The sequence below is a fragment of the Chenopodium album genome, chromosome 8 (assembly GCF_948465745.1).
Source record: "Chenopodium album chromosome 8, dcCheAlbu1.1, whole genome shotgun sequence".
NCBI classification, from domain to species: domain Eukaryota; kingdom Viridiplantae; phylum Streptophyta; class Magnoliopsida; order Caryophyllales; family Amaranthaceae; genus Chenopodium; species Chenopodium album.
The window spans coordinates 72,176,057-72,189,891 of NC_137841.1; the positions used below are offsets into that span (position 1 = coordinate 72,176,057).

General features: G+C 35.2%; 4 protein-coding genes across 4 annotated transcripts; 2 read left to right on the forward strand and 2 right to left on the reverse strand.

Moving 5' to 3' along the window:
- The first annotated feature begins 745 nt into the window (after nucleotides 1-745).
- LOC145642262 (uncharacterized) lies at nucleotides 746-6,462 on the forward strand. The gene is made up of 5 exons (XM_081693382.1): nucleotides 746-896; nucleotides 2,503-3,357; nucleotides 4,218-4,418; nucleotides 5,204-5,399; nucleotides 6,031-6,462. Exons 2-5 carry the CDS (start codon nucleotides 2,506-2,508, stop codon nucleotides 6,213-6,215), a joined length of 1,434 nt encoding a protein of 477 aa, XP_081549508.1. The 5' UTR covers nucleotides 746-896; nucleotides 2,503-2,505; the 3' UTR covers nucleotides 6,216-6,462.
- An 890-nt stretch (nucleotides 6,463-7,352) lies between these two features.
- LOC145642264 (protein PAM68, chloroplastic-like) lies at nucleotides 7,353-8,097 on the forward strand. Its single transcript, XM_081693384.1, has one exon. The coding sequence runs from the start codon at nucleotides 7,431-7,433 to the stop codon at nucleotides 8,028-8,030; it is 600 nt and encodes a 199-aa protein (XP_081549510.1). The 5' UTR covers nucleotides 7,353-7,430; the 3' UTR covers nucleotides 8,031-8,097.
- A 25-nt stretch (nucleotides 8,098-8,122) lies between these two features.
- LOC145642263 (LEAF RUST 10 DISEASE-RESISTANCE LOCUS RECEPTOR-LIKE PROTEIN KINASE-like 2.1) lies at nucleotides 8,123-12,439 on the reverse strand. Its single transcript, XM_081693383.1, has 3 exons — nucleotides 11,692-12,439; nucleotides 9,944-9,988; nucleotides 8,123-9,848 (listed from the first exon to the last, which is right to left on the reverse strand). Exons 1-3 carry the CDS (start codon nucleotides 12,407-12,409, stop codon nucleotides 8,716-8,718), a joined length of 1,896 nt encoding a protein of 631 aa, XP_081549509.1. The 5' UTR covers nucleotides 12,410-12,439; the 3' UTR covers nucleotides 8,123-8,715.
- Nucleotides 12,440-12,571: 132 nt separating this feature from the next.
- Nucleotides 12,572-13,728, reverse strand: LOC145555477 (LEAF RUST 10 DISEASE-RESISTANCE LOCUS RECEPTOR-LIKE PROTEIN KINASE-like 2.7). The gene is made up of 2 exons (XM_081617213.1): nucleotides 12,927-13,728; nucleotides 12,572-12,597 (listed from the first exon to the last, which is right to left on the reverse strand). Exons 1-2 carry the CDS (start codon nucleotides 13,726-13,728, stop codon nucleotides 12,572-12,574), a joined length of 828 nt encoding a protein of 275 aa, XP_081473339.1.
- Between the last annotated feature and the right edge of the window lie 107 nt (nucleotides 13,729-13,835).

Genomic DNA, 13,835 nt, shown 5'->3' on the forward strand with positions numbered 1-13,835 from the left:
CACTGAATAACTATTTGCAATAGATTAAAGTATATAACTCTTAGAGCAAGACATGCACTAACCCATATGACACTAACCGAGTAACCCCTATAACACTAAACGGGTAACCTCTATAAATTTGACAAAGTAAACCCCATAATATCTAGCTACATTGCGTGACCACCGACATAAAAGAGTAAGACACTGTTTTTTGAGCTTCTAAGCAAAGCAAGGAATATCATATGTAGAGCAGGTGTCAGCACGACAGAACAAGTGTCAGCACATTGTTAATACGATTATTAATACTCACTAGAGCAAAGCTAAACAGGGTTCAACAAAGTCGACCAGTCAAAAACCGACCATTGCAGCCCAAGTATAAGTCATAACATCAAGATCAACTTTCCATATTTTAAATATATTTTTTCTTATATATCCCGTGCATTTTGCACGGGTACACTCTAGTTGCTTAGAATTCTGCAATTTATAAAGTGATGCATTTTTTTTTTAAAATGAAGAAAGTATACACAATTTTTAAAAATAAAAAAATAAAAAATTGTTCCAATAGGGGCCTTATATAAAAATTAAAATAATTGAATTAATAAATGTGATAAAATGCTTCAAAAGTTTTTTTTTTTTTTTGTTTTTTAAGAGAGATAAAAAAAATTTCAAGTGACATAAAAAAAAAAAACCATGACGGTTGATATTTTCTAAATCTAATGGTTTACACTGTATGCGTGTTAGTTTGATTGATCTTGTAATCTTCCTCTTTTGTTTCCTTCAAAAAAATAATCTTCTTCTCGTCAATACAATATTTTGCCTTTTTCGACCTTATCAATTTTACGCAAACCTCCTCTTTTTCATCTCCTCCATTGAAACGTGTTCTCAGCTTTCTCTCCTCCGTTGAAGCAGATTCTGAGGTAAGATTTTTATTTTATTTTTGTATCATTGAATATCAATTTCACTATTTTAGGGTTTTTCGTTGATTTAATTGTTATTTATAGTCAATTTAGGGTTCTTCTAAGGTGGATTATTGAGCAATTGGTTATAATTACTGAATTTATTAAAGATTATAATGTGCGATTGTGTTGCTAGAAATTTGCTACTTGTGCGTTAGGTTGGTATTCTAAAGCAAGAAGAATTTATGTGATTTTTTGAGCATAATTTGATGATTGAATCAAATTTGTTTGCTAATTGCGGGCTGTTGTTTATATTCATTAATGTTAGGACATAACTATGTAATCGGTTTTCTATTATTGATCATAAAGATGATTTTTTTTTTTTTTTCTTCTGAGAATTTGGCATTCTGTATTGATTTTGTGGTATGTTTACATGGAAAAGGGATGCATTGTTTTTTGTTAATGGAATTTGATTCTCTAGGGTAGAATATGGTAGAAAATTAGAGTAGTAAGAATGGATTAATAGCTAGCTGTGAACCGAACTATTGATGAAGTGATCAAATTCAGTTTCGTTTGACGTGAACGTAGGAAACCAAAGGGTTTTTAAGTTTAGGGTTGTTAGAGACTTGGCGTGACCTTTTTAAAAAACACTGTGCTTATCACAGATATTGTAGTTTGAGACTTGAGAGCAGTATGTGGAGCAATCCTTTTCTTGCCGATTCAGTTAACATTATTTAAATGTGAATGAACATCAGTTGTTGAATTTGTTAGCATCGTTTGCAAATGGAAGATGATAAATTAGCAAGCGAGAGTTGGGTAATTAAGTAAAACCATTAAATCAATTGGGTTTTTGAATTGTTTGTTTCTTTGAATTGGGGTTTTGATTTCCTTCGATTATTCAATAGCTGGGTAGTAGAGAGATTATATGGTGGGAGTATTTGTAAAATTAGGAGAAATAATCAAATAAATAGTTGGGCAAAGCTGGTGGAAAGTGAGATGGAGGAAAGAGAGAATTAGCTGGAGGAATGAGAAAAGGAGAGGGAAGAGTTGGGAAAGCCTTGCATTGATCATGCTCTTTATAGACTTTTTAACCTCAGCGGGTCAATTCTCTAGTCCATATAGTTTTGAGTAACTGGTATTGTCCATTGCATTCTCTCTCCTTTATACCTATAACTAGATAATCCCTTGGCAATGGTTGGTTTTTAAAATTAATATACACTAAATATATAATATGCATTTAAATATTTAAATTTTCCAAGACATTATTGACGAATTAACTGCTTGCATTGGGTATACTATTTTTGATGAATATTAATAATTGAGTTTACAATTAGGTCCTTGATAATAACATTAAATGCAATAATTCATTCATTTTAAATTAGTTAATGTATTTAGGAGGAAAAACTTGATTTTGTGGGCTCTACTTTAGAATAGTGTATAGATGAGAAATAGAATGCAACACTTATCTTACTTTGTTCTGGTTTTGAGAGTTCAATCTAAGCAAGCCTCTCGTGATTTGTACTTTATTTTTTTTCTATTTTTTTTAATGCTTTTGGTGTTTTTCTCTATGCTATAGGTTTATAACACCTATTATTTGTGTGTCTGATCAATCCTTATGTGGGCATAGTGTATGGCGATGTCTGGAAAAAGTGTTTCATACGCTTCACTGAATAATGTGGGAAGAGAAGAGAAAAAAGTTCACTATGATGATGATGACTATGTTGATTCTGCGTGGCCTATGTCAGAAAATGACACCTGTCCTTCAGGATCACAGTTTGTGAAGGGTGCTTTATATCCATACATTGGTGACTCTGATGATTATAATGATGGGGACTACGATTCAAGTGAGGAGCCTCCAAATTTCTCACAATTTAAAAGAAATCCAGATGTGAACTTGAAAAATGTTTTGGCTGGGATAATTGCTATTGTAACTGGAAGGAACAAGGGTGGTAACATCCAACAGCTTCCCACTTCTAATGTTTCTTTCCTGGGATCTGGAAAGAATGGTGATACAGTCTTGAATTCATCAGTTTATATTCCCAGTGCTCCACCACTTCTTGAGGCTAGTGGGTTCAACTATAGTGCTTATAAAAATGTTTTAGAAGCTGAACCTCCAGAGTGGCTGCCAGATAGCTGTACTACAGTTTGCATGCAGTGTACTGCTCCATTTACTGCACTTACTCGTGGACGACATCACTGCCGTTTTTGTGGGGGTATATTTTGTCGGGTATGCTCAACAGGGAGGTGCTTGCTTCCTGTTAAATTTAGGGAACGGAACCCGCAGAGAGTTTGTGATGCCTGCTATGACAGGCTAGATCCTTTGCAAGGGGTACTAGTGAACACCATCAGCAATGCTGTACAGGTCGCAAAGCACGATGTGTCGGATTGGACATGTGCTAGAGGTTGGTTGAATCTTCCTGTTGGTCTATCGATGGAGCATGAGATTTACAAAGCATCTGTCACACTGAGGAGTTACAGTCAGGTACAAAAATGGTCTTATAATACACATTTTTTTCAGTGACTAGATTCCTACTGCATTCTTTCATATTTTAGGGGAAGTATATTGCTTTTACCCTGATGAAAGTTACATTTTTTTCAGTTACTACATCCCCACAGCATGCTTTCATAGTTTGGGGATGTGTATTGTGTTTACCTGTTGACTTTGAGTATTAGTTTTCTGTATGATAGATTTGTCTAGCTAGGTACTTGTATATGTTATCCTGTAAAAAAATAAGTGGCTGACACATTGAGTATTAGTTTTCTGTATGATAGATTTGTCTAACTAGGTACTTGTATATGTTATCCTGTAAAAAAATAAGTGGCTGACACATTAGATGTTGTAACAAATTTATCCTGCAAAAAATTAGTTTGGGGATGTTGAGTATTACATTATTTTCAACTTTCCCCTTGCAAGACTTTGGTAACGGCTGGATGCTTACTGGCTTCTTGTTTCTGGTAAGTGGAAACTGTGAAAAGTGTCTACTGAGGGATTAGTTCTGGCGTATTGTTTATAGGTATGCTGATCTGGAACTAGTGTGCTAGAATCGGAGTGTGCTAGAATCGGGTTGATTTTTCCTCACAATTTGATGGTCAAACACAGAATAATGCGAGGCTGAAAATAATAACAGTATTAGAGAAGAAGATAAAGCTTATATTGAATGTTCAGAGTAACCAAACAATTACAAATTACCACAATTTGAGGACTGAGTAACCTCTTAAGTAAGAATGCTGTTACAAATTACCACAATTTGAGGACTGAGTAACCTCTTAGAGGAATTAAATAATGTAACAATTCAATGCTGTTATAATCTAACTTTGTTGGAATTATACGGAGTGGTGCAGGTTGCAAGATTGAATCCTGAGAGATCTATACCTTCAGCAATTCTTAAAGGAGCTAAAGGCCTGGCAATTTTAACTGTTGCCAAAATGGGTGCTGTAGTTGCTTATAAGATGGGCACTGGTCTAGTAGTTGCTCGAAGAATGGATGGAACATGGTCTGCTCCATCTGCAATTGCTTCAGTTGGCCTGGGATGGGGTGTTCAGGTAAGGGTAATTGCTGTTGTTTGGTTTGAGTAGCTGTCATAATGTCATATTTTGGATAAATTTAATGCTTATTCTGATGTAAGTTTGCTCAGAATGATGTGTGATTAGAAAATAGGAACCACTTGGTGTTTGTTTTATTTTCATGTAACTATACCACTCTCAGCCTTCTCAGGGCTCTAGACATCTCAGTGAAGGTGTGGAAATCTTAGGACTGTATTTGAGGATAATATATCCTATTATCCTTGAATTCCATAGCTGCTTGATTTGCAAGCCTGTGAATTCTGTTTAATGTCCTGTTTTAAAGTTATGATATTAAATATACAACTGATTGTGTAAATGGAAAATCGTGATTAGCTACTTGGAGTCTTGGAGAATACCTTGAAATGCCTGCACTTTTGCTAGGAATCTGACTTATTAGGTTTATCCACTTTGCTTCCGATTATGAGGTTCATATCTCAGCATTTGCTGCTTTGTAAGAAATCAATTGCACAAGTTGATGCCTATGTTTGATTTCCATGACAAACTTGTATGCCAAATTGTTTTGACTTCCGGGTTGAATAATGTTTACTGTGATTTGTGAAAAATTGGTAATGCTGCTGAGGCTGGGCATAGTTGTTTATGAGAAAGATGTTATACTTTTGGCTAATGATATCATGATAATACAGTGTTTTTTTTTTTTTATTATTATTATTATTTTTTTATAATTTATACTAGTATATGTGATTTTTACTGTCATTCCAGTTCTGTATTGGTAATGATTGTAATACTATTAATTTGGTCAACAGATTGGAGGTGAGCTAACAGATTTCATAATTGTGCTTCATGATTACAAAGCTGTGAAGACATTCTGTAGTCGCATGCACTTTTCTCTCGGGGCTGGCTGTAGTGCTGCAGCCGGTCCAGTAGGAAGAGTACTTGAAGCAGATCTTCGAGCTGGGGATAGAGGATCTGGCATGTGCTACTCTTATAGTTGTAGCAAAGGTATGATTTTATCAATTTATGATATAAACCTTAAAGTATTGGTTCGAACTGGAAATCCTAGAGCACTAGTTCATGATGCGTCTAGGAAACATTATTGAAGACTTTGATACTAAGTAATCACCAATTTTATTTATGCTTCCACTAGATCCTTTTCTCTTCTGTTGACCAAATAACTAAGCCGTCGTTTCCTTCACCTTAATGTTCTACTGAACTGATTTTTTGCTGGATTAGATTTAATTGATGAAATCGACTAAGATTGATTATTACCAATCGAAACTGAGTTATGCTGATTGATTTCTGATTTTCTGTTATTGCCACATGTGGTTATTATTATTCGTTTTTACTGATTCATACTAATTATGTCATCAATTGAAACTGATTTTTAGAATATAGTCAGACGGCTAGGGCCTGAGCTGATTTTTGGATTTTCATTAATGCATGGTTCACACATGCGACTCTTTGATGTTCCATTTCAGAACCTTTCATCTTTTGGCCTTTGGATGGTTAATTGTACTTTGTATTTATTTTAGCCAATTTTTTCCCCCTAGACTAGAAGAGTATACAAAATTTTGTTCTTTTTTACCATGAACATGGAATTTGATAGCTTTTGGGTTATTATTGGATGTTACAGGGGCGTTTGTGGGAGTATCACTGGAAGGGAATATTGTCTCAACAAGGATAGATGCAAATCTACGCTTTTATGGTGACCCTTATCTTACAGCAGCTGATATCTTGATTGGGACGGTGGATAAACCAAAGGCTGCGGAGCCTTTGTATGCTGCTCTTGAAGACCTTTACACGAAAATCCAACTCTAGAAGTTGGAAGTAAATTACTTTAGTCCCACATGCATTTTCCATGTACATAGTTTGTTCATAGTTTTTATAGATTGTCACATCTTAATTTTATGTGATAAGACTCTCAGAAGGTATATGTGCGATCATTTTATTGTTTGAATATGTAAATGACCTTAGATGTTTATTTTCCTGGTGACTCTATGTAAATATCTTTCTAAAATACGCTGAAAGGACTTGTACAGTTATGAGGAAATTTTATTTTTCCAAAGCCTAAATGGCCCAAGTTTTATGTTCAAATAATTATCGGCTTAGGTAATGGCATCGTATATTCAATCAACGAATGAGTATTGTACTTCTCAATTTATGCAAAAATAAGTTAAATTTCGTAAAAATAATCCAATTTTGTAAACATAAGTTCAATTAGTTACATTTTAACTACCACAGTCAAATTAATTGATTCAAATAAAATAAGAGGTAAAAGTATAAAAGAAAGATAGTGGATTTAATAAATTATTAAAAAGTAATGAATATAAGTGAAAAAAAATAATAAAAAAAGGTAATAGTGAGTTTAGGTGATGTTCGTAAAAGGAAAAGAATATGATATTAAAATGTACTGTAATATTTTTCAAAAAAAAAAGAAGGAAGTGTACATTTATTAAAACACTGTCGCACTTGACAGTTATAACACTTATTAAAACATGAAAGGAGCAAGTTTTAACCAGTAAGTTTTAGCTCACTATTATATAAGTTGTTTTAAGTTTTTAAAATACATATGAATTTTTTTTTATATGAAGTACAAGTACTAGTAATTTTCTCTTACACATAGGTGAAAATATATCAACATTCAATGATCAAATATGCATATTGGAGACTACATACACTTTAAAAATGAGTCAAACTTTTAGAGATAGAGAATACGTACTATTATCTCCGGATCGTATATGCAAATTTGGGGTATTATTTGTGAGATATGAAATATAAAAATTCCTAAGTTGGATATACTCGTAAACTGATTCGGAGGTAGTATATGATTTTGCGACTTTACTCATAGTCTCATGTCCGACTGTCCGAGTACCCCAATAAGGCTATAATCAATCAATCAAGAAACTCAATGGATAGATTGGGGGTATTCAGGTAATTTTATGTAAATCCGGATAAGACTATCTTTTTTCCTCATCACCACTCAACTAAATGAGAAATTCACAGTAATTCAGTGTTCAGAGAAGCTTCAGAAAAATGGAGTCTTGCTCTTACCAAAGAGCTCCCACATTAATCTGCCCAAACAATTCAACTCCCACCATTAAACCCACTTCAAAATTCTTAATTCCCACCTCAAAAATCAACACAAACACACTTTCTCTCTCCTCAAAACCCACCTACCTTAAAGCCACTCTCAGAAACCCTAAAGGATTTGGTGCCCCAAATAAAAAGATCAAAAAAAGCAAGAAAATCAACAATGAAGAAGATGAAGAAGAAGATGATGAAGATGATGATGAAGTTGAAGAAGCAGAACAAGGGATAATCCCAGAAATTGTTACAAACAGGATGATCAGTAGGATGGGATTTTCAGTTGGGGTACCTCTGTTTATAGGGTTAGCATTTTTCCCATTTTTTTATTATTTGAAAGTTGGGTTAAAAATTGATGTACCAACTTGGGTGCCCTTTATAGTGTCCTTTATCTTCTTTGGGACTGCCCTTTTAGGGGTTAGTTATGGGATTGTGTCCTCTAGTTGGGATCCTTTAAGGGAAGGTTCTTTCTGGGGTTGGAATGAAGCTCAAAAGAATTGGCCTGTTTTCTGGCAATCTCTTAGAGGTACTGATTCTACTAAGAAATAAATTGATTATATACTGTTGATACTATGTTTTACCAATTTATGACTGCTTTAATCACAATTTTGATTGATTGTAATTGTTGTGAAGTTTATGCATCTGATAATTGGTTGGTTTTAGGATTGCATTGATTGGACTAAATGGCCTTTTTGAGTGCTAGAATTGTCTAAATTGACCCGACTTGAAAACTCGACTAGAATTTGCTCGGAAATTAGGAGTCTTGAATAAGAACCTAATTCATAACCTTGAATTTATGCTAACAATCATAGAAGAGTCTAGCTTATTGAGTGTAGGCTTTAACCATAGTGACTACAAATTGATCAAATTATTGCTCTATGTGCCCTCATTTTATATTGCTTGCCATAAATTAGGCAATTGCAATGTAGATTTTTGTCATGCTTCAAGAGTTCAAGTACAAAAGCTAGTAACATGATCTGATGTCTATTTCTTGCTTCTGCCTAGATAGACTTTTTATATCCTTCCAAAGCAACGATTTTAGGAAACCAATTACAAAATTCTTAGATGCATTATATCTTTGAAAGTGTATCGGTTGATATTGTGGTAAATTGTCACTCCGTAACAGTTAACAATCAAAGAAATCTATTGACTATAGGCTTTAGCCATAGTGACACCAAATAATCAAATGTTGTTCACAGTGCTCCCATCTCCAAAGTTGCTTAGAACCAATCTCCTATTCAGATGACCCATTTGTCAGTTGTAGTTCTAATGTCGCAGTGTTAGTAGATGAATCATGTTGATGATGTGACTTAGGAGGAGAGGATAGAGATGGGATGGGAGGAATCTGCAGTAACTCGATGTCTCCTTCGAGCATTTCCACTGCTCTGCTGATTGATGGCCGACTTGAAGGATTTGTTTGGATGCACCACAAACTAACTATTACTAATTTCTTTTGTATTGCTTTCTCTTCATCATTTGAGATTCCCAGAAGCTCATGGTCCTCTTTAAGCTCAAACTGCTTGTATATATAGTGAGGAAAATATAGCTCACTGCCCGTCTTCTCACTTCCAGTAATACTGTTTTTTCTACAACCAACTAAATCTAAAACCAGCATCCCAAAACTGTAGACATCTGATTTGTGGGAAGCACCGCCAAAGCCTCTACAAAACACTTCAGGAGCAATGTATCCTGGTGTGCCTCTTGTTCCAGACATTGTCATCAAACTCTTTGTTTCCACATATGACTTAGCTAAGCCAAAATCTGAGATTTTCGGACAGAATTTTGCATCCAGCAGTATGTTGTGAGGCTTAATGTCGAAGTGCAAAATGCGTGTCCTGCAACCTTGGTGCAGGTACTCTAAGCCTCGTCCAATGCCAATTGCAATCTGGAGTAAAGTTTCCCATGCTATCGAATTCTGATTTTGACCACAGTATATATACTTGTCAAGTGAACCATTAGGCAAAAACTCATAAACTAGAGCCCTAATGTGTCCTTGATAGCAATAACCTAAAAGAGTGACGATGTTAACATGATTAGTCTCACTAATGCTGGCAATTTCATTAATGAAATCTGCTCCCTTGCTATTATGATTTTTCAGTAACTTAACCGCAACAGGAGAGCTATCTTGTAGTCTGCCTTTGTATACACCACCATAGCCGCCTTCACCAAGTTTTTCTTGAAAGCAACTAGTCATTTTCTTTATTTCCCCATAGGTATATCTTTTTGGAGCAAATTCTCCATAGCGCTTAAGCATAAATTCCACATCTTGGCTATCTTTTCTTTCTTCCTTTGTTAAGATGAGTTTTTGGGATGCCTTAGTTCTTGTGAAGTAAAACAACATAATTGCAACCATGGCCGATCCAACAGCTACATGCAGGAAAATACTTCGTATTAGATTTCACAAAATTGATATAGTTAGTTACTTACTCCGTACTTATAGTAAACAAAGTATGACATATCACCTGTAATTATTAGTGTAATCTTCCACCATTCCTTATGGTACTTTCCTGCATAAATATTATTAAAGATTCAGCATATTAAGCGAGGTTGGTAAATCAGAGCCATTACCCTTGTTTTGCTTTAAGGAGTTGTTTCAAACTTTCAATTCCTGACAGTCTAGTTGAAATTTCAATTTCCATAAGAGTTCTTAAGTAAAATTTATACAGAGATTATTGTGTACGTAATATCTAGCATTTCAAGGTTATGCAATGAAACATGCTTCTACGTACATTTGCCTAGAAGGACAAAGAACAGTTTTGAAAAAGAAAAAAAAAAAAAAAAAAAGGAAAGATGAAAGTCTACACCAATCTAGGCTATCTAGCACTGCTTCCTTAAGCTATTACCGATTTCATGATTAAACAATGAATAACCTATAAATATGATAATTAAGGGATAGTAATGCTTTTAGGTAAGAAATCACATAATGCTTATTCAGGCAGATGATCAATAGGCTTACTAATCAAGATTCAACTTAGAGTTAGGTAGGAAAAATTAGTGTAAGGAACTAAGATTTACCAGTTGAAGGATAAGGAATCACAAGAAAACATTCCCTTAGCGGCTTAGCCACCAGTTTTGACAACAGTCTTTTTCTCATGACTAGTTGATAACTTAATGTTAACAAAAACCAAATTATCATGAAATAAGATTAACAACCGAAGGCATATTGCATCAATAATTCTGAAATCAATATTAACAATCAAAGGGGGCACAACTGCTGTCTGCTGAATAACAGCTTTGGTATGTACCAGACATTCAATTCTTTACAGAAAGTCTGCTTAATTTTGTGACTAACACATACTGAAAAGTTGGTCGGCCAGACTCGTTATTTTCCCCATTTGTCACTATTAGTGTCCTTGAAGAACAGAACAGGCGAAGTATCTGCTTGAAAATTCTATAGGATATGTTCTGCGTTTCCAGTGTGGAATTGTGACTTCGTCTAAAAAAACCCCAACTATTACGTAGTACAATCATACTGATAGTAAAATCATGATCAAGACATAATAAAGCTTTTGGTATGGAGTTACATAAATTATTTAAGGCTTAAAACAGCAGATCATCAAATAACAGACAATATTCAAAAGTTTAATCCTAGTTAATTAGAAGATATTGTATAACCAAATTAGAACGATTTTGTGCCTTTAAAAAGCGAATACTTATCCAACAAAATGAAAGATGGGCTTTAAGTGTTCCCAAATTACTACCTTTACAAATCTCAATTTCATCCAACATTATTATTTAGAGTCAAAAATCTGAAGTCTACCCACTTAAAATAACTACAGGATTCAAGCCTAGCCCAACACACAGATCGGTAGGAAATGAGTGGGTTTGGTACTTTCGGGCTATGTTACTCACTTACTCAAACTCGAATACCTATGTCCAATACGAGTACGTGTAAGTACTTGAGATGAAACGATGAGTCAGAGTTACATGGCTTCCGTACGGGTTAACTATTGGCATGGTCCTCCTATCCTAAAGTCTGTGGTCACCTACTCAATGAAAACAGTTTATAAGAAACAGAGAGATGCAATTTCATACGCATAAATAAGCTTGCAGAGAGCCAGTTTGATGACATCGGAGGACCAAATCAACAAGATATAGTAAAGCTTTTTGCGTCTGGAGTCTCGTAAATTAAGCAGACCATCTAATCAAGATTTAATCTAAGTTATTCAAAAGATACAGTATAACCAAATGAAAATGAAAGGATTCATACCTTTATAGCAAGCGGAAGTTCTCTGGCTAAAATTATACCCACACTCCCCACCTCGATCACGGCAATCATCACATTTTTTGTTGTCTGCTTTCCACTTTAATTCGAAGCCTTTTTCAAAGGCACTCTTTACGCTGTCTGGATCTCTCAAAATGTCTACAGATTGATTGAATAATGGGACAATGATATTGCTTTGGCATCGAGTTGGTGGGGTATAATCATCATCAATGTTAAAGTAAACTCCTGGAAGAGTATCATTTATGTTGCGACAATTATACGAAATTGCTGAACTTGTGGATACAGGACTTCGAAATCGAGGACAATTATAGTACAAGGTAAAATTTGTAACATCATCTGTGAACATGTAAAGGGTGTAGTTTAAGGTGGTATTGAACAAAATATCCGGGCAGCGAGTATTCCAGAAGTCTTTTGGAGCAACGCCGATAGTATGTGAGGTTGGATCCATCCTTAGAAGATGGTATTTCTCGGATGACTGTGTCACTGAAATCTCTGGGATTTCACCGTATTCAGTGCTGCAGTTGAGCTTATAGCCAGGATAGCCGCAGTACTCTGGGCGGTTTATTTCGTCATAGAAAGGGTAGCCTATGTCGTTTAAATCACCACACTGAATCCGCCTTTTGCATTCTTCGTATTTGCTAGCCTCAACAGACATATGGAATAAGATCAAGAGGAAGAAAGATGAATAAAAAGAGATCTTCATCTTTCTGAGTCTTAGAGAAGGTTTAATGGAGAAAAGGAGAAGAGTTTTAATTTTGTTGGCCTTATTTCACTAAAGTCAGTCAGTCTACTAGACTCATTAACTTCTTCTTTTGAAAAATCTTCAAGACAGTGGAATTGAATAAAGACTTTTAAAACCCAACAATTACGTAGTAGAATCTTCAATGCATACTGCACTGATAATGATAGTTATACAAACAATACTCATATTAGAACTTCTCGGATGATGAGCTAAACCGGTAAAGTAAGTTATACGAGTGTTACAGTTCTTTTTCCTACCGTATAATTGCCTAGTGGTGAGTAGGTCATCTATCATTTATGCCAAGTATTCTACGGAGTATGTAGTATTATACAAACACGATTTGCGACACTTATCACATATATCATTCTTTGCAATCCAATAAACCAGCAACTAAAGTCTATTAAAATTTTGAAGTACTCTATATAATATCTTAATAGTAAACTACTGAAACTTGGTTCAGTGGAACTCTTAAATTTACCTGATGAAGCAGGACACTCTGATGCATAAGGTTGGTCAGGGCAAAAGCAAGTGAATTTATTTCCGCGGAGATCATTCCCACACTGACCACCTGATTCTACACACATCTTGCATTGATCATCGTTCGTTTTCCACTGCAATTCAAAACCGTCACGCAAAACCTTAAGGACAGAGGCTTTGTCACTCTTTAATTCTGGAGCTAGTGTTTTGAGAATTGGTATGTTTACCACACTCCTACACCCTATATTAGAAGTATACACCCCAGTTTTGAAACACACATCAGTAAAGGAACCATTTTCGTTACAAACACTGTGTCCTAGAAAGCCCAAACTTATCATGGATGCAACAGGGCAGTCATAGCAGAGAGTCAAATAGCCGGGGTTAAAGGGATACTCGAAGAGGCTGGTATTGATGCTGGTGTTTACCAAGGATGAAGGGCAAAGATCATCCCAATAATCATTTCTTGCCACTGTAAGCTTATGTGCTTCAGCATCAGCTTTTAAGAATCTATATTTCTGAGATGTGATGGTAATGATTGGAACATCAATGCCAAGGCGTTGAAGCTCATATCCAGGTAGGCCACAATATGGTGCCCTATTCTCTCCCCAGAAGGGATACTTTAAATTTTCTACGACACCACAGTTAAAAGGTTGACTGCAGTTTAATCGGAGCTTATGAATTTTAAGGAGCTGATTACTAGTATGAAGAAATCGAGAGTAATTAATGAAAGAGATCTGGAAAGCTGGTGCTTCATTCTGTATAAAACTCATGAAAGAAACGGGGGCTGCCCAGTTAATCTTCATGATTAACGAACTTTGTCAATCTTTCCTGCCATGTCAGAATGTGGAGTATGCTCATAACGAGTAAGCATCCTAGTCACAAGTTAATAGCTACACCTGGGCAAACTATC

Excerpts from the sequence above, each read along its gene's own strand:
- LOC145642264 (XM_081693384.1), top strand. The coding sequence starts at position 7,431 with ATGGAGTCTTGCTCTTACCAAAGAGCTCCCACATTAATCTGCCCAAAC.
- LOC145642262 (XM_081693382.1), top strand. The coding sequence starts at position 2,506 with ATGGCGATGTCTGGAAAAAGTGTTTCATACGCTTCACTGAATAATGTG. Across the intron at positions 4,419-5,203 it reads GCCTGGGATGGGGTGTTCAG|ATTGGAGGTGAGCTAACAGA; the intron begins GTAAGGGTAATT and ends TTTGGTCAACAG. Across the intron at positions 5,400-6,030 it reads CTCTTATAGTTGTAGCAAAG|GGGCGTTTGTGGGAGTATCA; the intron begins GTATGATTTTAT and ends TGGATGTTACAG.
- LOC145642263 (XM_081693383.1), bottom strand. The coding sequence starts at position 12,409 with ATGAAGATCTCTTTTTATTCATCTTTCTTCCTCTTGATCTTATTCCAT. Across the intron at positions 9,989-11,691 it reads AACTTCCGCTTGCTATAAAG|GAAAGTACCATAAGGAATGG; the intron begins GTATGAATCCTT and ends ATATTTATGCAG. Across the intron at positions 9,849-9,943 it reads GATTACACTAATAATTACAG|CTGTTGGATCGGCCATGGTT; the intron begins GTGATATGTCAT and ends TCCTGCATGTAG.
- LOC145555477 (XM_081617213.1), bottom strand. The coding sequence starts at position 13,728 with ATGAAGATTAACTGGGCAGCCCCCGTTTCTTTCATGAGTTTTATACAG. Across the intron at positions 12,598-12,926 it reads AGAGTGTCCTGCTTCATCAG|TATGCATTGAAGATTCTACT; the intron begins GTAAATTTAAGA and ends TTATCAGTGCAG.